General features: G+C 29.9%; 2 protein-coding genes across 7 annotated transcripts in view; one reads left to right on the top strand and one right to left on the bottom strand.

Annotated features, from left to right (window-relative positions):
* The window catches only part of LOC107437981 (uncharacterized), an 84,677-nt gene extending 73,709 nt beyond the window's left edge, over nt 1–10,968 (top strand). For 2 of the 5 annotated variants that reach the window (XM_043041607.3, XM_043041608.3), the window contains exons 13-18: nt 841–906; nt 2,213–2,290; nt 3,529–3,618; nt 4,663–4,725; nt 5,209–5,361; nt 10,517–10,968. In XM_043041607.3, coding sequence (XP_042897541.2) covers nt 841–906; nt 2,213–2,290; nt 3,529–3,618; nt 4,663–4,725; nt 5,209–5,361; nt 10,517–10,819 — 753 coding nt within the window. In that variant the 3' untranslated portion in view covers nt 10,820–10,968. Of the gene's footprint in view, nt 1–840; nt 907–2,212; nt 2,291–3,528; nt 3,619–4,662; nt 4,726–5,208; nt 5,464–10,471 lie in introns of all 5 variants that reach the window. The other 3 variants (XR_015432971.1, XR_011636638.2, XM_043041609.3) reach the window with 3 other exon arrangements.
* Nucleotides 10,969–15,103: 4,135 nt separating this feature from the next.
* Nucleotides 15,104–24,740, bottom strand: part of LOC107437989 (uncharacterized) — a 72,687-nt gene continuing 63,050 nt past the window's right edge. The window contains exons 16-20 of one of the 2 annotated variants that reach the window (XM_087160804.1): nt 24,351–24,440; nt 22,778–22,843; nt 21,557–21,580; nt 18,989–19,108; nt 15,104–17,418 (exon numbers count right to left, since the gene is read on the bottom strand). In XM_087160804.1, the coding sequence (XP_087016930.1) occupies nt 17,107–17,418; nt 18,989–19,108; nt 21,557–21,580; nt 22,778–22,843; nt 24,351–24,440 (612 nt within the window). In that variant the 3' untranslated portion in view covers nt 15,104–17,106. The remainder of the gene's footprint in view (nt 17,419–18,988; nt 19,109–21,556; nt 21,581–22,777; nt 22,844–24,350; nt 24,441–24,740) is intronic. The other variant, XM_087160805.1, reaches the window with a different exon arrangement.

The following is a 24,740-nucleotide window of genomic DNA, read 5'->3' as shown; positions in this document are numbered from 1 at the left end:
GGAGGGCATTGCTTGATGAGTGGTGTAATATTCCCCAAGATCGGATTGATAATTTGATACTCAGCATGCCTAGGCGTTGTACGGCCTGTATTGCATCGTCCGGGAGACATACTCCACATTAACCGTCATACTAACCATGTTATACTGCTTTTTGTAAATAGGTTCTTTTTTGAAATTTGCTCCAGGGAGTAAAAATCGCAATTTTTATTAATTATGTCAAACATATAGCATCTTTTCTGCTCTTTACCTTTTGTTTAATACATAGACTTTACAAATAAGTCAAATTTGTTTGGCTTCTGTCTCTTTCTGTGCCTGAACTTCATTATCCTTAATTTATGGACATGAGTGTACTATCTAATGTCCAGTCTAATGTCCACTACTTGAAAATGGTTGAAAAACCACGTGTAAAAAACTATACTGTTTTTTATTCATGGTTGCTATACGGTACTGTATTAGTTGTATACGGTTTCAAAACCATAGTAAAAATGTTCTTTACCGTAAACTTTACGGTTAATTGGATGGACAGAAAGCTGCCGGCTATTTTATCATTATTTTAGAATGAAAATTCTAACAGTGTAAAGTCAGAATTGAGTCGGCTGTTCAACGCTCCGGCTATGTAATAAAATAACATAAAATCAAAGAAAATAATTGTAATTATTTTTTTAAAACAGTTTGCATTAAATGTGAAACGTAGTTATAGTTAATAATAGGAATTACATTTCGACGTTAAATTCTTTCTTGGTATTTCAAGAAGTATTTTGTATTCTGCATGCTAAATTTAAGTTAGATAATTTGGTGGCTGAAATTTATTGCTTTTTTCAAACTTTTTTTCTCTTACAGATCAAAGAAGTAGCACCAAATACTGCAGATCAAGCTGTTTCCCGTTTCTGGAAGCACGATGTGAAGGTATGTGTATTTTGAAATTTATATTTTCCCGCAGTTTGTTTAATCAACTCCAGTCAATTTTGATATAAGATGTCACAAATAATAAAAAGTTCAATTATCTGACGCAGTTCAATTATCCAAATCAAATTCACTTCTCACTCATAAATTTGTAATAACTTCAAGTGTGTCACCACATGCATGCCTATTATCTCATAAATTTTTTACCACTTGATAAGAGTCTAAATGTTGTTACTTAATATTAAAATATTAAAAAAACTATTTTCTTTCATATTTCTTTGTCTGCCTTCATATATAATACACTATCTGATCAAAAATATCCTGGCACCCACCTAAATCCAGTAACCAGTCCAAATCAAGAAAATATTCCACCTGACGTGTATTGTTAGAAATTTTTCGGAAAACCCTTTTCGAAAATTCCCTTTAACACATGAACAGTGTCCTGCACTCCCCGATTTGTGAACCTGGGGTATTAAATACAAAACTCTCATCCACGCATAAATGGCAGCACAATAAAGATGATGAACTATCTCCAATGACCAGTTGAATTTCTTTTTAACGGTTTTGAAGCCATGCTACTTGCAAATGGTTAAAAAACAGCCTAATTTTGCATTCATGGTTTTAAAACCATGTTAGTTGTAAATGGTTTTAAAACCGTAGAGGTAAAAAATGTTCCTTATCGTAAACTTTACGGTTGTTGCTGTATGGTTACAACCTGCCGCCGGTTATTTTACCATAATTTTGGAATAAAATTTCTAACAGTGAGGGTTAATCATGATTAATATGGTTTTAAAATTTTTTGTTTCCTTTAAATTTTGTTATAGGTGCGCTGTTGAAAAATTTCAGAACGTGTTGAAATATATATATATATATATATATATATATATATATATATATATATATATATATATATATATATATATATATATATATATAGTTTTAATTTGCTGCAGCTTTTAATATGATTTTAAGAAACCACATTATAGTACTTCTGAAAAGACATTTCACTTTTATATTAACTTAACATCAGTTGATACGTGGTTCACATTTAGTAACATTAATTTAGGTTGCAACAAAATTTGAACCAAATTTATTTTTTATGCACGAAGAGAAAAAAATCCAGGGTAAAACTATCGTAAAGACATTTCTGGAAGAAAAAAAAACATAATTCTGGTAATAAAACCATTTTTTAGTAATTATCCCGCTCGTATGTTATTTATTTATCGGCAATATTGGTTTTTAAAATTATAGTTAAATTTATTAATTTCCTTGTCGTATATTTGATATTTGTATTTTAAACCTGTTTTAGGTTGCCAGAGATTACAATAAAACTTTAGGTGAAAATGAAGGTGAAGATCTTGGGAAACAATTTTTGCAAGAATGGGCGGTGAGTAAAAAAATTTAAATTATTTTGTCAAAAATTTATATGTTCATATTACAGGATCAAGCAATAATACGAATACTTATAGACCATAATTTAAGAAAAAAGGCGAATATTAATGTTACTTCTGTCATTTAATTCAGCTCTAAAATGAATAAGTAGAAAAATATATTATTTATTCTACATCTTATTTATTTTATGTATGAATTATTTTATGTATTACTTATTTTATATATTATTTATTTTACATATTATTTATTTTACAAATTATTTATTTAAATATTATTTGTTTTATGTATTATTTATTTTATATACTATTTATTTCATATATTCTTTACTTTATATACTATTTATTTTATATATTTTTTATTTTATATATTTTTTATTTTATTTCTGATATAAAAAATAAAAGCTCTTCAAAACTGATAAAAAAAATTAAATTAATTCTTGAATGCACTCAAAATTTAAAAAAAATAATTTAAAAGCATTTTATATCATTCTAGGTTAAAATTATTACTTAATTTGTGAATAGTGATTTGATTGTTCATTTTATGGTTAATAAACTAATTTTTTTTCAAAATTTATATATATTAATTATAATTTATTTTATAATTTTATTTAGAATTTTATTAAAATTGTTATTTTATTAATGTTATGTTTGTTTTATAAAAAATTATTATTATTTGTAATTAAATTTTTAAAATTAAATGTTATAAGTTAATTCAGAATTTTTTTTAATACTTATTTGTAATTCTAATTGCAATTTACTTTTGTAATTTAACATTATAATTTAATTTTATAAATGAAACTTTTATAATTTAATTTTATATTTTAAAATTATAATTTAATTTTATAATTGAACCTTTTGTAACTTAATTTTATATTTTAAAAAATTATAATTTAATTTTATAATTGAACCTTTTGTAACTATAACTTAATTTTATATTATAAAATTATAATTTAATTTTATAATTGAAATTTTTGTAATTATAACCTTATTTTATATTTTAAAATTCTAATGTAATTTTTTAATTTAGAATTATAATTTATTCATATTTTATAATTCCTACTTTTATAATTATGACTTAATTTTATGATTTAAAATAAAATTTCAATTTTATAATTTAAAATTATAATTTAGTTTTTTAATTTACTTTTTTTACTTTAATTTCATAATTTAATAGTATAATTCAGTTTTTTTTTACTAATGAACTAATTTTATGTATGCTTTTTCATCGGTTTAGAATTTGAATGGAATTGATCCAAACACATTGAATGATGATTCAGAAGAAAGTCGCCTTACAAAACTACAAACGTTGATGGATATTGTTGAGGTAAGTTACTTTTAAACATTTTAACAACGATTTTTTTATGTTTTAAAAACCTTTAATAAATGCGATCACCAATTAATTTCTCGATATTTCCTCATTTCAAAAACAATTTTTTTTTTTACTTTGAGAGCCAAGTAACTAAACAAACTCACATTATGTATTAATATTTATTTTTCCCATTATTGAAATACACCATAAGAGTAAAAAATTGAACGTTCTGAGGATCTGAAAGATCGGGTTTTCATTTACTCAATCTTAATGATCAGATTCGTGTGCCCGACTTTAAATTTGTTTATTAATTAATGAAGACGACATTTTAAATTACGGAATAAAAAAAAATTTTTTTGCGACGGATTTGGGTTTTTGACCCTCAAAATATAGGAGTTATCAAAATCCGAAAAATATGGTCCCGATAGTCAAAGAAGTCAGAAGTCGGGACCCTTTAATGATAATTTCACATTTTGCATACTTCTTTATAACCGGAGAACTTTTTAAACGAATAGATTGCATAGTTATAAAATTCGTTTATCCTAAGATAGTTCCCCGTAAAAAAAATTTAATAATTATTTATTATGTTTTATTATTTTAGGTAGTAATTGTAAAAAAATTGAACAATAACTAGCCTCAAATTTCTCCATCTTTTTAAAGTATATAACTTTACATGAAAATATTCGAAATTTGAATGAAATGGGTAAACTAGTTTCTAAAACATAAAATTTCAAGTAAACAACTTAAAAATTTGATAACTTCGTTCAAATCTGTCGAAAAAAATGGTATTTTTATTCAAAGAAAATTCGTTTTTGTATTTGATTTCTTAACTTGAAATGCCGTCTATTCTAAATAATTAGCATAGATAAGATTAGATCCCCTTACCATTAATATTGACTCTTAGTACGTCTAAATTCCTTAATTTGATCAAAAGTTGTTCAGGATGTACACTTTTTTTACATGAATTGCAAAATAATATTTTCATAATTATATGAAAAATAAACGAAGAAAATTATTCCAAATTGGTGCAATTACATAATTTGAACTGCACTGTTTCAGGATGCGGCAGATGATGAAGTATTCCGATCTATATCTATGAATGTTCCAGCACCTGCTGCTGATGTAAGTAGATAACCTTCTTTTTTAATTATTTAATTTAAATTTATATGAAGAACTGGGGTTCGATCCCCAGTGGAGGCTTGAAACCCACCCAGCTTCATATCGATGAGTTCCAGCTGGTCTGGGAAGTAAAGGAGGACTGTGTCCATTGATGACTACACTGCCACAAAGTTTGTTCATAATATTCCTTTTCTTTCTTTTTGATTTTACTTGTCTGCTTTTATATTTTATATTTGTGTTTCATTTTGTATTTTTGATCTAAATTTGTTATTCTTATTCTTCAATGGATGTATTGTAACTCTTGTTATGGAGCATGCTGGAAATAAATATTAAAAAAAAAAAACTGTCATAATCATGCCAAAGTGTGGAGTCTTCGCCTCCATGACCCACCTGGCCCACAATGGGCTGTTGGGGAAAGGCTTTACTTTCATTTTCATACTCTACTTATTGATGTTGTTTTTAATCTAAAACGTTTCTTTGGTATAGAGTGTAACTAGAAGACTGAGTATTGCTCCAGGAATGACGTTAGGTGACGCAGCAGGTCCACTTAGAAGAGCTAGTTTAGCACCCGGTGGCATGAGGGCTAGCCAGATGAAGAAACGAAGACAGAGCAGATTACCAAGTCTAATGGATGCAGTGGTAAAAGCTTCTGTAATGTAGACCATCTCACAAAAACGGCAACTCAGTATTCAAAAAACGCCTTTGGAAGAACGCTCTTAGCGTTCTTCCATTTTTTTAATGGTAATTGTTGTAGTTTTTCTTCATGGTTGTATACTTACTTTAGTATAGTAATACCTGAGATTTATCACTTGAAATGTGTTCCCAGTTTAATGAATTTAAAGTTGCAAGCTTAGTTTCTTAATACGAACATCATTTGTTATTTTGTAAAAAATTTACATGATTTTCAGTGTCACTAACTTAATATTTTATTAGTTAGTAAACATCCCTCTTAATTTCAAATTGCACATCGTTTCTCCGCTTCTTTAGAAGCTCAACAGACCCGGGTGTTCCTTGACGTTCTGATGAATTTTTTTTAAGGCACTTCCTAAAAGAACGCTCCAAAAACAAACGACTAGTTACGCAAGATACCTTTGTTTTTTTTTTACCTTCATACCTTTATTACCCTTGCATTTTTTTAAAAAAGGAAACGATACTTTATATTATGTTCAGAAGAAAATATTGTGGAATTTAAGATAATATACTCAATCGCATTTGAAAAGGGATAACGCTATGAAAATATTAACAACATACCTTAAAGCTACAAATTTAGATAACAGAAGATCATTTGTGTCAGATCCAATAACCTTATCAGTATTATCACACACCTCACAGAATTTGTTAATGCATATTTGTTTGAAAGCAAATGTACTATATCCAGAGAGAACAATTAGAAATATTTCAGAAAATTTTGTAGACTTGCAAATTTTTTTATGTTTCTAAATTTTAGAAATTTCTATGAATGGTTTTCCCAGCGGTCAGTTCATTCACTCCACATGCTAAAAATTTGTCTTTGTAATCAAAAATAGGGGGTCGACTTACACACCGAACGAATATGTTTCGAAACAAAATCTAGATACTTTTTCTTAAAAAAAAAGGTGAAACGATGTTGTTCAGCTACATTTAAAAGTATAGTTGATCAAAGTTTTGAGATGTAGTTTCATCAAATAAAATATATATTGTATAAGTGCAAAATAGTAGTTTTGCTGGTTTAGAATTTATTTCAGTCCATGAAAATTATGTGAGAAAATAAGAGTTTTGCGTGAGGTTCAAAAATTAAAATAATCTAATAATCGAATATTAAAAGTTATTGTGATTTTTTAAATGAATTACTAGTTCATTTAGTTTAGATTAAAAAAAAGATTCAGTAGTATTAAGATTTTAAAAAATTCCTTCAGTTTTTATCTTAATAGAATTTGTTATCACTCATTGATTTTAGCTTCAAGTCATCTTAACCACATCTTTGAGCACTGAAATAAAATATTGCCTCGAATTTTTCCCCGGGATTTTTTAGAAAAATTGAACAACAATATGCTTTTTTTTAATAAATGAAAAGTTAATGCATTTCCTATACCATATTTCCAATAATATATTTTTTCACATTTGAGTTGCCATTTTTGTAGATTAATCCCTATTATTAATAAAGATCTATCAAATAGAATAATAGTTAAATATATAGATCAATCTGCATTTTTAAATTTTTATAAGAAAAACACAGAATATTGTTGTATCATCCATGCCTCAAATTTCAAGTTGCTATTGGGTTCGTACAAATTTGAATGTTTCTTTTTATTTATTTCAAGTAACTACCCAGAATTTAAGTATACAAAAAAGTATTTTTATGATGTACAGTGTGCAAAATAAAAGACGGATTACCTTGAATAACTTTTCACCTACTGTTCGGATCTTGACGTTCTATGACTCAATCTTATTGGTTCAAAGTGACCACCACAAATATGCTAATTAATTAATTAGTGCAGATGATAATTTAAGTTAAGAAATCAGACACAAAAACGTACTTTTTCTGAATAGACTTACCTTTTTCTTCGAAGGATTCTGATTTCTGGTCACCAAAATAAAGGGGGTAGCCGCAATCTGGGAAAGATGGTCTCAATAGTTTAGTCAGGAGAGCGGTCCAATGTTGACTTTCGTTTTGCGTACTTCATATCTCGAGATGTGGTATAGAGCATATCGTACTTCATATCTCGAGATCGATATGTGGAGAATTTTTTAACCGAATTGAAAAAAAATTTGCTTATATTCCATTTATCCAACGATTGTGCAAAAAATAACTTTTAGTAAATATTTATGATTTCGTATTATTTTATTTAATATTAGTCGAATAATTTTGAATTGTAAGGTATAATTTTTTTCAACATTATTTTTAAGGAATTTTGAGGGAAATCGGTGGAATATTTCCTGAGAAAACGAATTTCAAAAAAGTCGTATTTTGAAAATTCGATTTTTCAGAAACTATTCTATCAATTTCACTCTAATTTTGTATTCTGCCATGAAAAATTATCTTTCTAAAATGATGCAAAAAATTGTATACCTTCCAGTTTAAATTTTTTTTGACTATTTTTGAATAAAATAAGGAAAAATAATAAGCATTTACTAAAATTTTTTCTTTGGAAAAACAACTTTTACAATTGTGAGCAAAAATTTTTCAATTCGCGTAAAAAGTTCTCGATATGTGGCGAAATACGTAAAAGAAAAAATTAGCATTTAAGGATCCAAACTTTGGTTCGCTCTCCTGAGTAACCAACCTTTGGGCACCATATTTCCCAGATAGCGATTCCCCCCTATATATTGCGGGACAGAAATCTGAGTCCGTTGAAAGAAAAAATGTTTATTCAGAGAAAGTACTTTTTTTGTGTCTGATTTCTTAATTTAAAATATCGTCTGCACTAATTAATTAGCATATTTGAGGTCAACCCCACAAACCATAGAGATTGAATCCTTGAAAGTGAAGATCCAATCAAAATTAGATAGGTTGGTTTGAAATTAAACATACATTTATGAGGTCATTATTTACAGACGAGTTGTCGTTTTAGGCGTCATTGAAAATTTCGGAACATATTTGTTCACCAAGTATTTTTAAACACTTGTTTGAACGATTCTGAGTTTATCTGTAGCATTTTTGAATATTATAACATTTTTTGTTATTCTCTCACTATACAGTGCGCAAAAAATAGACGAATTCCTTACGATCAAATTTTGCACGGAAGACTTATTATCGGATTTACCATCGAACTAGAACTCTATCTTAACGGTATAAAGGGGTGTTCTAAAAAATGCTAATTAATAAGTGCAGACAATTCCTTGATGTTACGAAATCAAGCAAAAAATCGCACTTTATCTGAATAAATATACCTATATTATGCCAGATTTGAATTCCTGACCCTCAATCAGGCAAGTTTGATCAGGAGAGTGTTCGAAAGTTTTAATTATTTCGCCATATCTAGCGAACTTTTTAATTTAAATTTAAAAATTTTTGCACTCAATTATAAAGTTCGTAAATCCGAAGATAATTCCATGCAAACAATAAATTTTCATGATTATTTATTATTTTAATTAATAATTGGTTAATTTAATTTTAAGGTACATAAATTTTTAAATCATCTTGAGTATGTAGTTATATTACGAACTACGAAATTTGAGCTAAATCGGTTACATGTTATTGAATCAAGACAATCTCAAGATGCTCGACCAACTAAACAGGTCGCCAGTGGAAGGTAAAAGTGATGGACGAAACTTAATGGTGAGGATACTTGATTTTGAAATTAAAAGGAAACATTCATATTGCAACAATTCTTAAAATATATCATGCTCAATTATTGATAAAATGCATCAACGCTAAAATATCTTATTACTTTGCCAAAATATTGCTTGGGATTTTTCAATTTTCTTAGCGCTATCTTATATGTCATTGCAGGTTGAGTAAAATGGCATGTTACTTTTTCTCTTAGCACTTAGTGTTTTTTTTTCTTTGCTTCTGCAGAAATTGCACTCATGCAATCAATGTTGCCAAATTCAGCGTCTCTTTTTTTCAATCTAATGTCTGTTTACAAAAGTAAAAAAGTTTCTAGGAAAGAAAATTTTTTTTTGAAGAATCATCTTTAAAATATCTGCATTTGCTATTTATTTTGTTGTTTTCTTATGCTTTCTAAAGCAATATCCTATTTTTCTGCTGCTTCAGTCATACAGGAAATGGACAAGAAGTAACTGATGGACCTTTTCGGCTTTTGATAATTTTTTTTAGTTTCTAAAAAAATGCTCTCTGGAATGTTTTTTAATTTCAGGGAGGCTTAGGAGAGCAAATATTCAACTTCCTTTTCCCAATTTCCTTTATTCAAAAGCTTGGGAATCAGGGAAAAAAATATATCACCTTGAACGTTAATCTGTAACATTTACGTATTTCATAATAAATATTTTGGAGAGAGTTTTTTTTTCCTTTTGCTTCAATATTGCAATTTTCAAAAACTTAAGAAAAATTAGGGAGCATTCATTAATTTATGAACAAACTATTGTTCGATACAGGTTCCCAGACATGACTACTGAATGAAATAATTAATTTAAAGCTCATTTAAATTAATTAATATCATGACTAAATGATAAACAATTAATAATGTTATTAGTATTAAATACTTATGATATTTTTTCATAGTCATGTAAGTAAGCAGTTACGGATGGTACAAACAATTTGAATATTGTCAAAATTCAGAGCCATTTTTACGATACGTTGCGATGATTTTTAACCAATCTTAAAACGTATACAAAAATAGGGGTGACACATTGCCATTTGTAACATAAAACAAGTCACATTAAATTTAAAAAGATGTGTATCGATTACGATACTTTTCCATGGTACCTTATTAAAATTAGACATAACCGTAAATAACTGATAATACTTTAAAATTCAGCTAAATTGGAACAATCCAAACCAATCAAACAAAAACGATCCATTATCGAAAACAAAATGCATAAACATTGGGGAAATAACACTTAAGCGTTTTCTACACAGAATTGAAAACAAACTTAAGTTCAAAATCATATTAAAAGCTAATCAAAACTCTAAAAGAAAATATCAAAAACTGAAATTGTCCTGCGGTTTTTTTCCACATCATGCACATAATTCTCTTATTCAGCTTCAATCAGCTTACAACACTTTGCTTTTGCAACCCTATTTGCTTTTGTTTGCTTTTGCTTTGCTGGGATCTGTGTACTGAACTGGCTTTCGTTTTGCATCTAGGAGGAAAACGAATAATCTTGAAAAAAAAAAACCTTTTTACCACAGGCTGAAGACGAAGGCGAAGATAAAAGAACCCCCATTCCGAGAAAGAGCCTTGTCTATAACAAACCTCTCCAAAACCCCGAGAACCCCTATTCCATGTGGCCGTCCAGGACTCGCATTCAAGAAATGACCAGGTTTAATGTATCCCCGGTTACCGGGGACGGCGTTACCCCCCTTCCCAATATAAGAGGTCCCAGAGGTCCAAGAAGGAAAAGTTGCTTTCCTGCCCAAGTGAGCCAAAGAGCCCATGCTCCATCCCTACAGAAGCAATCCTCCGGAGACAAGACAGAGACTACTGCTATGTGAGACTACCAGAGACCATTTGTGAAGAAGACGATTTTTTTTTTTTTTTTTTTTTTGAATCTGCTTTTCGGCATTTTTTGAATCACTGATGCATGTCTATCTCATTGTTTCGATATTAACAAATATGACGAAATAATGAGGCCAATTTTGTAAAGTAAGAATGTCGAGCATTCTAACGAACAAGTACTGTGATTTTGTATTATTTAGTCATATCATTTTGTCGGAAATTGAAGTACATATTTCATTAAAAAAATATTCAAAATTTACACCCGATTTATTGATGCTTCTTTGCAACACTATCAAAAGCAGTAGGATTACTTGTAAGTGATTTGTTTAAATAAATTTTATTTTAAATTAACCACTAGATAATTTGCCGTGCAAATTTTGATTTTTCAATGTAGTAATTTGCAACTGTCGTTTACAATTCAGTAGCAATAACCATGAGTACTCATAAAAAGATTCGAAATTTACACTTGTTTTATTGATGCTTCTTTGCAACACTATCAAAAGCAGTAGGATTACTTGTAAGTGATTTGTTTAAATAAATTTTATTTTAAATTAAACACTAGATAATTTACCGTGCAAATTTTGATTTTTCAATGTAGTAATTTGCAACTGTCGTTTACAATTCAGTAGCAATAACCATGAGTACTCATAAAAAGATTCGAAATTTACACTTGTTTTATTGATGCTTCTTTGCAACACTATCAAAAGCAGTAGGATTACTTGTAAGTGATTTGTTTAAATAAATTTTATTTTAAATTAAACACTAGATAATTTGCCGTGCAAATTTTGATTTTTCAATGTAGTAATTTGCAACTGTCGTTTACAATTCAGTAGCAATAACCATGAGTACTCATAAAAAGATTCGAAATTTACACTTGTTTTATAAATGATTCTTTGCAACACCAAGAGTAGTAGGATTACTTGTAAGTGCTTGCTTAAGTAAATTTTATTTTAAATTAAACACTTGATAATTTGCCGTGCAAATTTTGATTTTTCAATGTAGTAATTTGCAATGGTTGCTTACAATTTATTAACAATAACCATGAGTACTCACAAAAAGATTCGAAATGTTTAAGACTTCTTTGCAAGACTATCAAGAGTAGTTGGACTACTCGTAAGCGATTTGTTTACGTAAATTTTTTTTAATTAAACTCGATAATTACCTTAAAATTTAAATTTTCCAATGTAGTAAATCGCAACTTTATTTACAATTCATTGGCAATAACCATGACCAAGTCTAGTGCTATCACAAATATTTAAAGCAATAAACTATCATTTAGAATATCATTTTATAACATGAATTTCCTTGAGGTTTCCTCGCAATACAATTAAGCATTAGAAGCTTAATTTTTGTAACTGCTGTTGTTACCTGTTAGTGATGTTTGGTAAGTAAATTTTATTCTAAATTAATTATAATTTTCAGTATAATATTTATTGGTCGTTAAATTGCACTAGTAGCAATAATGCTAACAATAACCATGACTAAGTCTATTACTATCATAAATAAAACATAACATAATTTAGAATATGATAACATGAATTATATTGATACTTTTTGCAATGCTATTGAGAGTAGTAGGATATTTCAAGTTTTATTTTATCTTGTTTACGTAAATTTAATTGTAATAAAGAATATGGTTATTTGCCTTCAAAATTTTAAAGTTTCACCAAAATAATTATTGCTTACTAAACTGAAAAAGTAATTTACCATTTAATAGCAATAGCCGTGATAAAAGTCTAGTGCTATCACAAATATCTAAAGAAAAACATTATTTAGAATATCGTTATATGTGAAATCATGTGAATCATTGCAATTTTGGGGCAAAAAAAATTAAATAAAATAGTTTTTCACTCCAAATATTACATCCAGATTATATGCGTAGAATATGTTATTGAATTGTGAAAAGATTTAATTGCGAAGTTATTGAATTGTGAAAAGATTTAATTGCGAAGTTATTAAATTGTGAAGAGATTAATAAAATGAGCCATTTTTTTAATTGCTGTCTACATTTTACCCTAAGAATTATTACCTAAATTGCAAAATGTTAATGTTTAAATTTATCTTATACATAGAAACTACATGTACTATATTCCCATTAAAAATAATACTTGTTTAAAACATTGACATGGAAATATTAGGCCATATACGTTATAATTAAAAAAATATTAATTAATTAGTAATTTATTAATAATATTTTTATATAGAAAAAAAAGTATATTAAGTAGAAAAAAAACGCTAATCATGCGTTTAAAATAATTTTTTTGAAAATATCTTGCTTCATTTTTCTGTAACTATTTATCTAAGAATTATTTTTTCAACTGTTTACTTTTATCCCGTTATATGGTATTATTTTGAACTAATTTCATGGTATGCAATAAAAATGAATATTTATAAATAGTGCTGTATTAAATTATTACACTTTGTTCCGCGGTGCAACTTTGAAAAATTCACTCAGAAAACTTGTTATTTATCAATAGTAAACTGCCACTGATAGTTTATTATAATCAGCTTAAATAAATTCTCTAGTCTATTCTATATAACCTAAATATACAAGCTAATTTATAAAGGTTCATTTTTTTCATTTTAGTGTCTTAATATTCTGTTTCTGTGTTTCTATGATATCTACGAATTTTTTTTTTTCAGTAAAAATTAACATCGGTAGATTTCATTGTCACTTAACTCATATTGTTAGTAATTATCATTTGTGATATTATGCGCATATCCATGTTCATCATGTAATTCAAATCATTCTCTATTTTGTATGCATTGTTGTTGCGTTAGTCTTTTATGTAATTACCGTGCAATTTCCCAATTATGTTTATTTATTGGGTATTCTGTAATAAACAAGAAATAAAGTTTATGCTAAATATTATGTTTAGTTTATCTCTCTATAAAATCTAAGTATTTATTTTTGTAAAACATGGAGAACGAAAAAGAATAAGTAATTAAGCAAGAGATAATATCGAGTGTAGAGATCAACTTGAAAAATCAACATTGGAAAAGCGGAAGGATATATAAATGTATGGTTTACTATGCTCTGATTAGGTATCTCACGCATTTTTATTTTTATGAAGTTTCAAAGTAAGCAATAAAGTTAGTCCACAGATGGCGCTGTTAGCGGGAAAAAACTATAAAATAGAGCTTTCTGCCTCATGTCAAGTCAGATTGAATTATTTGTACGGACAGTTGTAAATTTTGTACGCACAAAGCACCACGTTGTCGTTCCAAGTTGTGGTTATTTTGTAAACACTGTTTTTAAATTTTTCCCAGTAACACCACCATCTGTTAACGAACTTTATAACTAATTGTGAAGCTTGGTTGAAAGTAATTCTTTGTTTCATAATCAAAGCTCAGTACACATTAAATTTATTTCTTCTTAATATGCTCTAAATAATGTTTTATGTTAAGGTGGAATTTTTTGAGCTGTGTTACTTTATTACCGGCGTTGAACAGAAGACCTAGATTAGATTGGATTAGGATTAGGGGCTTAACCACGCAGTCTTGTAATTTTGGTTTCAACTCAAAAGACAAAGAAACTTCAAGATCAAACTTTAGAACACACTCATTTTCGTGGAGGCATTCATGTTGCATGGAGAATAAAAACTCCCATGGTTAACTCAACGGCAAGAGAATTTTAACCAATGATCCTTTAGCGACTAGGGATATTTTCCATTTGCATTGTGGTCTGTGTGAATCGGGAGCAGCATTCGAATTGAACCAGTTAAAGCTTGAATCGATTTACCTCAGTGGGAATCGAACACTCTATCTTCTCATTCACTCTGGCCCTATTTGGAATAGTTGACAGTATTCCTAATTGGCTATTGAAAGAAACCATTACGCTAATTCTTATCAGAATGAATTACTCTAATTCTTATCAGAATGAATTACGCTAATTCTTATCCGAAGGAATTATTATCAGAATGACTAAAGAATAAATCGATTTTCTGGAGAAAAACAGCCGTAAGTATGCATTTAGGGAAATATAGAAGCAGTACAAAACAAAAGCGATGCAAAACAAAATGGTGGCTGTATAACTTTTTTTCGATGGAGCCTTTCTTTTTGATGTGGGCACCAGCTAGCTTGACCAGCTGGAACTTGACTAGCAGCACCAGTAATTTTAAGAGAGTTCCAGCACTTTTTAAACTTAGCTTTAAAATTGAACGCAATTGTGTCTATTAAAATATAGTAATCTTTAGAGTAATTTAATATGTTACAATGCAAAGTTTTAGGATTGTATTCGTTTTTTAGCATGCATTGATGTATAAGTAACAAAATTAACGGGAAAAATAACAAAACTTTTATTTAAAATGCACAAAATATGAAAACAATGTATTCTTGAATAGAAAATAATGAAATTTAAAGTTACATCACGAAATAACATTCATAATCATACAGTTTCAATACAGATGAAAAAACGAAAAACAAATCAATAAAAATGCACCTTTAACATTCTAATTAAATTATTATGCATCCAACAAGCTTTAAACATATAGGATGTCCTTAAGGAAATAGAAAGTTTTCAAAAATTATATCAGGAAAACAGCTAAAAAACAAAATTCTTGCAGCAAATTTATGGAGTAATTCAGTCAGTGTAATTTGGGATGTGATGTATCCAGTAATTTTGAAGCGTAAAACCTCCCGGTGTTATATAATCTCCGTTCTGAATATACACTTTAAAAATCTTTGTTTACAAATAAAGTCGAAAAAAATAAGGAAGAGACGGACAGAACAAGGTAATTAAGGCTTCTTTTTATTTTGAAGTGCTCAAATTTTTAATCGAATTATAAACTAGCGTTGTAGCACTGAAAATAAAAACTGCTTAAATGTCTAAGTTTTATGTTCGAAGGTGGATTTAAGCGGAACACAAATTTTAACAGCTATAAACAGCTTACTTGTAGCTTTGTCTTCGTAGCATTAATCACGCTCACATAACGTAAAGAGACGTACCATCTAAACTGAACGCGAGCACGCGCAGTTCCTTCAAATCTTACGTAATACGGAAGCTAACGTAAAAGTTCAAAATCTCCTTTTAATTAAAGTTTGACCACTTATGCATAAAACAACTAAAGACCTTATTATTAATATTCCAGAGTAGTTTTTTATATTTCAAAACAATAGTTTCATATTATTAAACAAAAAAATTAATTAATTTGTTAAGATAATCGTAATCTTAACTATTTCTGAAGTAATTAACATTTACTGCGGTTTTTTATAGCAAAATAAAAGTAAATGTTTTTAGGTTGTTGTCATATTTCCTAATATAGAAGGTTGTGCATTTTAATTTTAATTATTTAATTTTATTCAAACACTAAATTACACCTTAATTTGATGGTAAAAGAGAGTCTTAAAGGTTTAATTGAAGAACTGGAGGAGGAAATCTCTTAGTGACATTTCATAGTATTTGAGTAAATTAGCTTTATGTGTTGATTATGTCTGGCCCTTATTTCTTGTCCGCAATCAATTCCAAATTATTGAAATCTGTGACCCTCACTAAAAAGATTGGTGGCAAAGTTTGCAGTCTTAGCGTCTTAATTTGCCTTCAAAAGAGAGGTTTTCAAAGGCTACTCGTCAATCACTTATTCAGATGGAATCCTTATTCGATTCCGAAAACATTCATAGAATGTCACTTATTACCATCTTGTACTGTTATGTGCGGAGTAAAAAAAAAATTTCTAAATAAATTAATGTTGTGTACTCAAAATAAAATCCCCCATCCCGAGATGTCATTTATAACCCTCTTTTATAACTATATAACATTTGTAACTTATAACTTATTTAATTAACACAAAAAGTATTACTGTGTTAATTAAAGAATCACTTATAATCTTCTTCTACTAAACTCTTTAATTAACACAATAGGTATTATTGTGTTCATTGAAGAATCACTTAGAACCTTCATCTACTAAGTTCTTCACTTGACACATCAAGAAGGCCAATTAGAAGATTCTTCTATTAAACTCTTTAATTAACCCAATAATATAGCAAGATAATTACTTGCAAAATGATTGATTTAACAAAAAAAAGCCTATTTAGGCTTACATTTTCATTTTATTGATAATAGTTCTAATTTAAAATGTTTAAAAATGTCAACCGTGATTAGTGACTATTGAAAGACAATACACATTATGATGTCCATCATATTCCAGCTCGAATGATTCACATTTATCTCTTATGGTAAAATGGGTAATGAAGTAATCATGCATATATTTCACTAAATCACTTGTTCAACACATTCTAAACTTCAATATTTAGAGGGTTTAACCTTTTTCTAGTTCCGATTCTCTCAACAAGTAGTCTCTTTTAGAATAACGCATGGGTCTTGCAAGAACCTGCTGATTCGTCTTCGTGTCGGTGAACTTGGAGTAGAAAGAGCAGCAGGTTCTTCGGGTACAGGTGTAACGACAAATCGTGGTTTTTGTGCAGGCCAAAGAGTGTAAGGATTGTTAGTATTCATTAAAGACTGGCGAAGAACAGCCACACTGTTTCTTGAGGAGGATGGTCTTTGTACGCGTGGACTTACTGAGAGGGTTTTTGGTCGCCTCAGTTCCACATCCTGCAGTTCTGGATCAAGCTTTAATTTGTCTTCTGGTTTGTCCTGAAAACGTAATAAAATTAAATAATATTTTAGAATTTTCAGAATTTCTTTCGATTAGATTTTAAAATATAAAATCAAATGCAATGGGAATTGAAATATTTTCTGCAATGGAAATTGAAGATATAGTTTGACTTCAAAAAAGGCTTCAAAACTCTTCAGAATATAATTGAAAATGCTTAGGCAATATGAAGTAATGAGCCACAATAACTCTTTTCAAATAGCTCTTTTGGTAGAATACGAAACACCACTCTTTCATGTCGTCTGAATATATTGCAGTATATATTGAGATCATGGGTTAGAGTCCCCTTGCCGTAAGCCAAACCGAGGGAGGCTTTCGTCACCATGTAATGCCAATGCGAGTTAGTTCCATCAAAAAGTCCTCCACGAAGACAAATTTCTCCCCATACATGACTCAGGAGTTCCCTTGTCTTCTGGATTGTGTTCAAAATTACAAGGCTACGGAGTTGCCTTGTAATTTTGAAGCAAAAAATGGCAAAAATAACCACGGATTGCAGGGAATTCTGGTGAATAATAATGGTTACTTCAAACGCAGAAGTGAACTATGGGTAAAAAGAAGAATGGTGGAAAATTAACTAATCAACTTATCTACTTCTGCAATTCCGCTAATCAGTAAATCTGTTTGAAACCTTAAAACGAGCCTTAACTTTTACTTGCAATTTGACATCTAAAATATATTATAAATGACCACAGATTACAAAGAATCAGTCGACTAATAGCGATTGCAACAAATGCAAAAATTAACTAGAAGTAAAAAGAAAAAGGGTGGAAAATGAACTAATTAATTTGACTGATTCCGCAATTCAAATGATCAACTGTTTATGCTCCTAAAATGGATGTTTATCTTTTCCCTCTATCCGTAGGAGGACGGTACTTATATAGCAAAAATAATCACTGATTATATAGAATTCTAGTGAGTAATAATGGCTATTTTAAATACAAAAACGAACTATGGATGAAAGGAAAAATGGTAGAAAATTAACTGATCAACTTATCTGCATCCGCAATTCATCAAATCAGTTAATATGTTTACACTCTTAAAACGAGTCTTACTTTTACATGCAATTCAGCTTCTAAAATAGATTAAAAATAACCACAGATTACATGGAATTCTAATAACGATGGCAACAAATACTATAATTAACTAGAGGTGAAAAGAGAAATGGTGGAAAATAAACTAATTAATTTGACTGATTCCGCAATTCAAATGATCAACTGTTTATGCACTTAAAATGGATGTTTATCTTTTCTCATTATCCGCGGGAGGACGGTACTTAAGTGATAAAAATAACCACGGATTATGTGGAATTCAGGTGATTATTAACTGCCGCTTCAAATACGGGAATGAACTAGTGGTGGAAGAAAAAGTAGTAGAGGGCTTATGGATAATCTTAACCGAATAAAGGTTCCAGAATTATCGATAGAACGATTATTAAAATATGGAATAAAGTGCTATAAGTATTTTTAAAAAAATAGCAACCATGATATGAGATAACAGCTTTTAATGAACAATGAACAAAATGAAAAAATGAACAAAATGAAAATTATATACCTCAGTAGGATGTAATGTTTGAGCCCATGTTCCTCTGCGTCTTCTTTGATCTCCATTTGCCACGGCTGGGACAGAGAGGTTTGGAGAAGTAGTCATCACACTTATTCGTTTACTTATGGGCTAAAAAAATAAAGAAAAGATTACAATTTGAAGCTTCTCAAACCAAATATTCTAAGCTACACTACACTCAAAAAAATTGTTTCAACGTTGAACCATATTAATAGTGTCATGAACTATAACGTTGTGCTAGGATGCTGAAACCATAATAAGGTGTCCAATTGTACAATATTTTTATTCTTGTTGAACCCTAGGATTGTTTCCTGAGATTTAAGAAAGAATGATTTGTAGGATAATATGGTTCAGTTTTATTCTTTTTAGGCTGTAGAAAATTTGAACAATATAATGACATATTGCAAAATTGTACGCACAGCATTTTAATGCTGTTTCATAGCTAAGGATTATTTTTTTTTAAATATTTTTTGTTAAATTTGGAAACTAATTTGATAAAGTTATAGGTATTGGAGCAGTGGATTCATTTTTTAGAAAAATTCTCCGATTTCAAACTTTGCGAAATCCCGCAAATCATTTTATATTTTCATAATTATCTCCAAAAATTATTGTAAGATATGTATTGCAGCTAAATAAAAACAAAGCAATCATTGAGCAAGTCATATTTATCTTATCAGGCTATGTATAAGTCCGATGCCTGAAAAAGACAAATTTGCTCGGTTTATTTTCCATTGTTAAAATATACTCTCTCCAAAATTGATTCAAATATGAATCAAAATGAAGTTCAAAAATGCTTCAACCGTAAACAATAATGTGTGTAATTGAATTTAAGTTTTGTTTAAGGTGAACCTTATTATCGTGAATTTAAATTTGTATATGTGTTTCGTGTATATTTTTGATTGAAATAACGTCATTGAGAAAAGGAACGCAGATAAATGTGACGCCAATTTTGGTGATCTTGGCGACTTTGTAGATATTTTGGCGACAAAAGTCATGTTCCCCTTCCCATAGTTTCGAGGCTTTGTATGCATTCGGAATCGATATATCTGAAAATTCACTAGAAGATTGGTAACTTTTATTCCAAAGAAACAGAATGTGATGGACCATTTTATTTTTAATATATGAATCAAGCACTTTTTGTTTATATACAAGGTGTTTGATATTGAATGGGACAAAAAGAAAGCATTATTGTAAACGTTATAATTAATGCATTTAGAAAATTCAAATTTACCTCAAAACTACATTTATTCAAGTTTCTACAGGTGTTCAATATGTGCCTCTCCGGTGACACGGCAAATGTCTACACGGTAATCAAGCTCCTGCCACACTCGTGATGGCATATTCCCTGTGATGGAGTTCAACACTGCAGTTATCCGCTGCTTCAGTTCCTCCAAGTCCTGAGGAGGTGAAGGCACAAACACCTTGTCTTTAACGAAACCCCAGAGAAAAAAATCACAGGGTGTTAGATCTAGTGATTTCGGCAACCAATGAAGATATGTCAAATCCTGTGGTTCAGCACGGCCAATCCAGCTATGGGGTAGACGTTCGTTCAGGAACTCACGTACGTTGTTATTCCAATGTGGGGGAGCACCATCTTGCTGTAAAATTAAATCAGGAACAGCTTCCTCCAGCTCAGAGAGTATGTCTTGGTAAATGTCCCCATTAATCGATTTTTTCAGCAAAGAAAAATGGACCAAAAGCACAATTGTTTGATAAAGCGCAGAAAATATTCACCTTAGGAGAATCACGCTGATGTTCTAATGTTACATGGGCATTTTCCGTGCCCTAAAATCGCAAATTACGACGATTAACTTTGCCACATAAGTGGAACGTGGATTCATCGGTAAACACCAGTGTGTTCTCGAAACCATTCACGTCGAGCTTTTCATGAAATTTCACACAGAAATTCTTACGCAGCGGTTTGACAGTAGGTTTTAAAGCCTGGACCATTTGATATCTGCGCGGCTTGAATTGGAGACGCTTCCGTAAAACACGCGACACTGTTGTGTGAGGGACAGTCAGTTCTACACCTGCATGTGTCGTTGATTTCGAGGGACTCCGTAAAAACGAATCACGAATTCTTTCAACCACTTCGGGTTATGTTTCCTTTCATCCTGTACTGCTTCACCACCTTCACCTTCAAAATATTAATCGCTGTTTGTTTTTGAGTGATTAATTAGCCACAGTTAGTTAATTACCAAATATATAATAAAGAAAAGTAATTATTAATAAGCAATGCAAGTTAGTCCAATTTTTAAGCAACGAGTTCTTTAGTTAGTTTTTAAAATCCTATAGTTTACTCTGAAATAAATTTTTCTTATCAGGAATTTTAGATTTTTATGTAAAGTAGATTATGTTTAAGTGTTGGGAAAATAAAAAGATTTCTTGCGATTTAGTAGAATTCTTTGCATTTTATATCTTTACATTTACTGTAATACAATACGCAACCTACTATTTGGTAATTCCATTATTGTAAAAAATTATAAATTTAAAAATAAGCAAAACTTAGCTGTAGTAATAACTTTTAAAAGTTACAATTTGTTTCAAAGATCATCTTACCATAAAGAGTGCAGCACTGATTTTCTGAAAAAAGAACATTTGGGCTTTGAAATATATAACTGAAAATGTGCATTTAGAAATAAAATGTTTCGATGAGATGGTATAGATTGTTTCGACGTGGAAGTAAATGGCTTCGATAGCTGATGTTTAAAGAAACACAAACTTTAAAACTGATAAACAAAGATATGATAGACCCAGTCATGCAAGGCAATAGTGAAATTCGAAGTGGTAACAGTTTTAAAAACGAAAACAGTGATAAACATGCATAACATGCACAGGCATGCAACTGAAATACAAGAAAGTTTAAACATGTGATGTAAAAATGATAAAAATAACAAAAATAACGCACATATAACAATTATTAGAAAACTACATTTCGGTTCATTAGTCTATGTACGTAAAATTTGTGAAAAATTGGCCTTTTTAGTCTTTGGACATTCAGTTTTAGTATGAATTTGGTAAAAAAAAATCGACAAGCACCTTTAGTGAGTTTTTCTTTCGAAAATAAATTTAAAAACTAAGGTAAACACACTAAATGATGCGAACATTTTAAATGATCCTTTCAGCGATTTGTAGATTTTACCAATTAAAAGGTTACGATTCCAAAACAATATATAATCTTTAATAACAATTATAACATTATATAAACAAAGTATAATCGTTATTTCTAATTGCCAATGCATAAACTTTAAAATTGCATTAGAAAATTCACTAAATGCCAGTCATAAACTTAAGCATGTCAAATATGGTGCACATGTAGCTTTCATCAATTTTCTATCTATAAAAAAAAAAACATGTTTTTCGCGACTAAGCATTTATTTTTTATCGTAAAACCTTCATGCGACGTTCAGATCACGTTGAAATGTGCAATCGTATCTATTATAAATGACTAGGCAGATTAAAGATCAGATACATTTTTAATGATTCGCGACTCTTGGCGCTAAAGCCATGATTTTCGTCGCTGCGTAGTTAACAATAATATAAAAATAAAAAAAACTGAATACACCATCTTTTAAGCTGAGCTTAAAGTAAAATGCTAATTTGAAAGATAATTAAAGGTTAATTTTCTTTCACATTAAATGTTGAAAGAGCTTAAATGTTAATTTGAAAGATAAAGTTGTTTAACTGCACAATCACGAGATTCATATTCATCCAAAGACATTGGGCCAGTCTATAGTAATGTTCTAACAGATCTTGAAATTACTTCACAATAACACTTACTCTAGGATCTGCAGAAGTGCTTACAGATCTAGCAACGGTTTGAAAAACTTCATCAGTTTCAACATCCTGCAAAAATAAAACGAAGATTTAAATAAAAATATAGTTAAAAATAAATTTTTTTAATCAAAAAAGTAATCAAATTCAAGAAGAAAATTATATTTAAGGTTATTTTTATCTGAGTGAAAAATTTTCAAACCAAATGTAATGAATAGGGTTTAATAAAATCTATAGATGGCGCTAGCTGCTTGTGAGCAGTAAAAAAACTATGCTCATTTTGTGAGCCGCTGTCATTGAGAGAGTAGGCAAAGATGACGGAACGTGACTATCATGATCTGCATTGGACAGCTTGCATCTAATGGAAGATGCAGTGAAATTTATATTCACACGGTGACATGGGGAAATAAAATCCCCTCGCAGATTATAGAGTGATTGGAAAATGAGATACATAGAGAAAGCGTGGGGGCACAGGCGACAGAGCACTCGTCTCTTAATGAGGTTCCCGGGTTCAAATCTCAGCTATGGCTTGCGAATACGAATCTCGTAACTGGATCGCACCAACCACAGTAATGACAAAAAATATCCTCAGTTAGAAGAATCATGGGTTAGAGTCCCCTTGGTGTCAGGCTAACCACGGAAGATTTTCGCAGTTTGCCTCTCCATGTAACGCAAATACGTAAAAGTCCTCCACTAAGGCAAATTTCTCCCAATACTTGATCCAGGAGTTCTCGTGTCTTCTGGATTAGGTTCAAAATTATAAGGGTATGGAGTTTATATTGGTAGTCATAAACTGAGAATTGGGTCGGTGCTCAATGACAACTATAAAATAATATGGTATGAAATAGCAAACAAATGTGGAAGCCGTGGCGGTTTTGTTCATGGCGATGAGGTGATCTGGCCCCGTCTAACAACGTCTTGTCTAACAAGATTAAAGAGGAGATCAGATGCCAACCTTTTCATCCTTTTGTGTGATAGCATGCAATTATCCATATGTGACTCAAAAATGCTCCTGCAGAATGTTTTACCGAATGCTTCCATCTCTCTTTGTCTTATTTGTAAAATTAGGTTAACATGGCCATGACTTTAATGCAATTGATGTAAGATGCACAAACTAGAAAAAAAGGAATACCATGAATAACTTTTTTATCTAGTAATCAGATCTTCACATACTAGGATTCAATTTCCATGTTTTAAGGGATGACCACAAACAAACTAATTAACCAGTGAATTCTATTAAATATTTTAAGCTACAAAATCAGACACAAAAAAGCTCCTTGTCTGAATAAACATACCCTTTTGGATTCCTTAGTTTCAAAATATCAGGCCACAAACTGGGAAAAATGGTCCCAATAGTTCGATCAAGAGAGCGATCCAAAGTTGAATCTTTAATGTTAATTTAAATTTTTGCATATTTCACCAGATTTCGATGACTTTCTTAGTAAACTGAAAAATTTGTGAGAACAATTATGAAATTCTTTTATTCAAAGACGAGTAAATGAGCTGACTAGTAAAGGGGCCTGGCGAGTAAAATGAGCATGGGGAGTTATCCCCTCGTAATATCCATTTCTGTACTAACCTCCATAATGTCTTTTAAAGTTTCCATCCTTGTCATAGCTGCTTCAGCGTCGTCACTCAGAAGAGCATCAGGCTCTAAGCCATTGAGAGTCTGTTTTTGAAGTAAATACAAAAACGAAATATAAATATGTGTTATTTACAGAAAATATGCCAATTTTTTTAAAAATATTCTGCATAGTTAATTGAAATGAATTAAAGTCGCCATTTACGTGCACTTCCAAACAAAATGTGACATCACCATTTTGTATAATTGCTTTTTAATATTTTAAATGTAGATCTAAACACGAGTAGTACTAAAATATATCTATGCTATTATTACGTGATGAACTAATTTATTTAGGAGAAATAAGACTTTAGTAGTTTAGTAAGTTTCCTTCAGAATTATTAAGTT

Source organism: Parasteatoda tepidariorum, chromosome 1 (assembly GCF_982258835.1).
Source record: "Parasteatoda tepidariorum strain Cologne lab strain chromosome 1, Ptep-v5.0, whole genome shotgun sequence".
In the NCBI taxonomy this organism is placed as follows: domain Eukaryota; kingdom Metazoa; phylum Arthropoda; class Arachnida; order Araneae; family Theridiidae; genus Parasteatoda; species Parasteatoda tepidariorum.
This window is presented reverse-complemented; position numbering and strand designations above follow the sequence as displayed.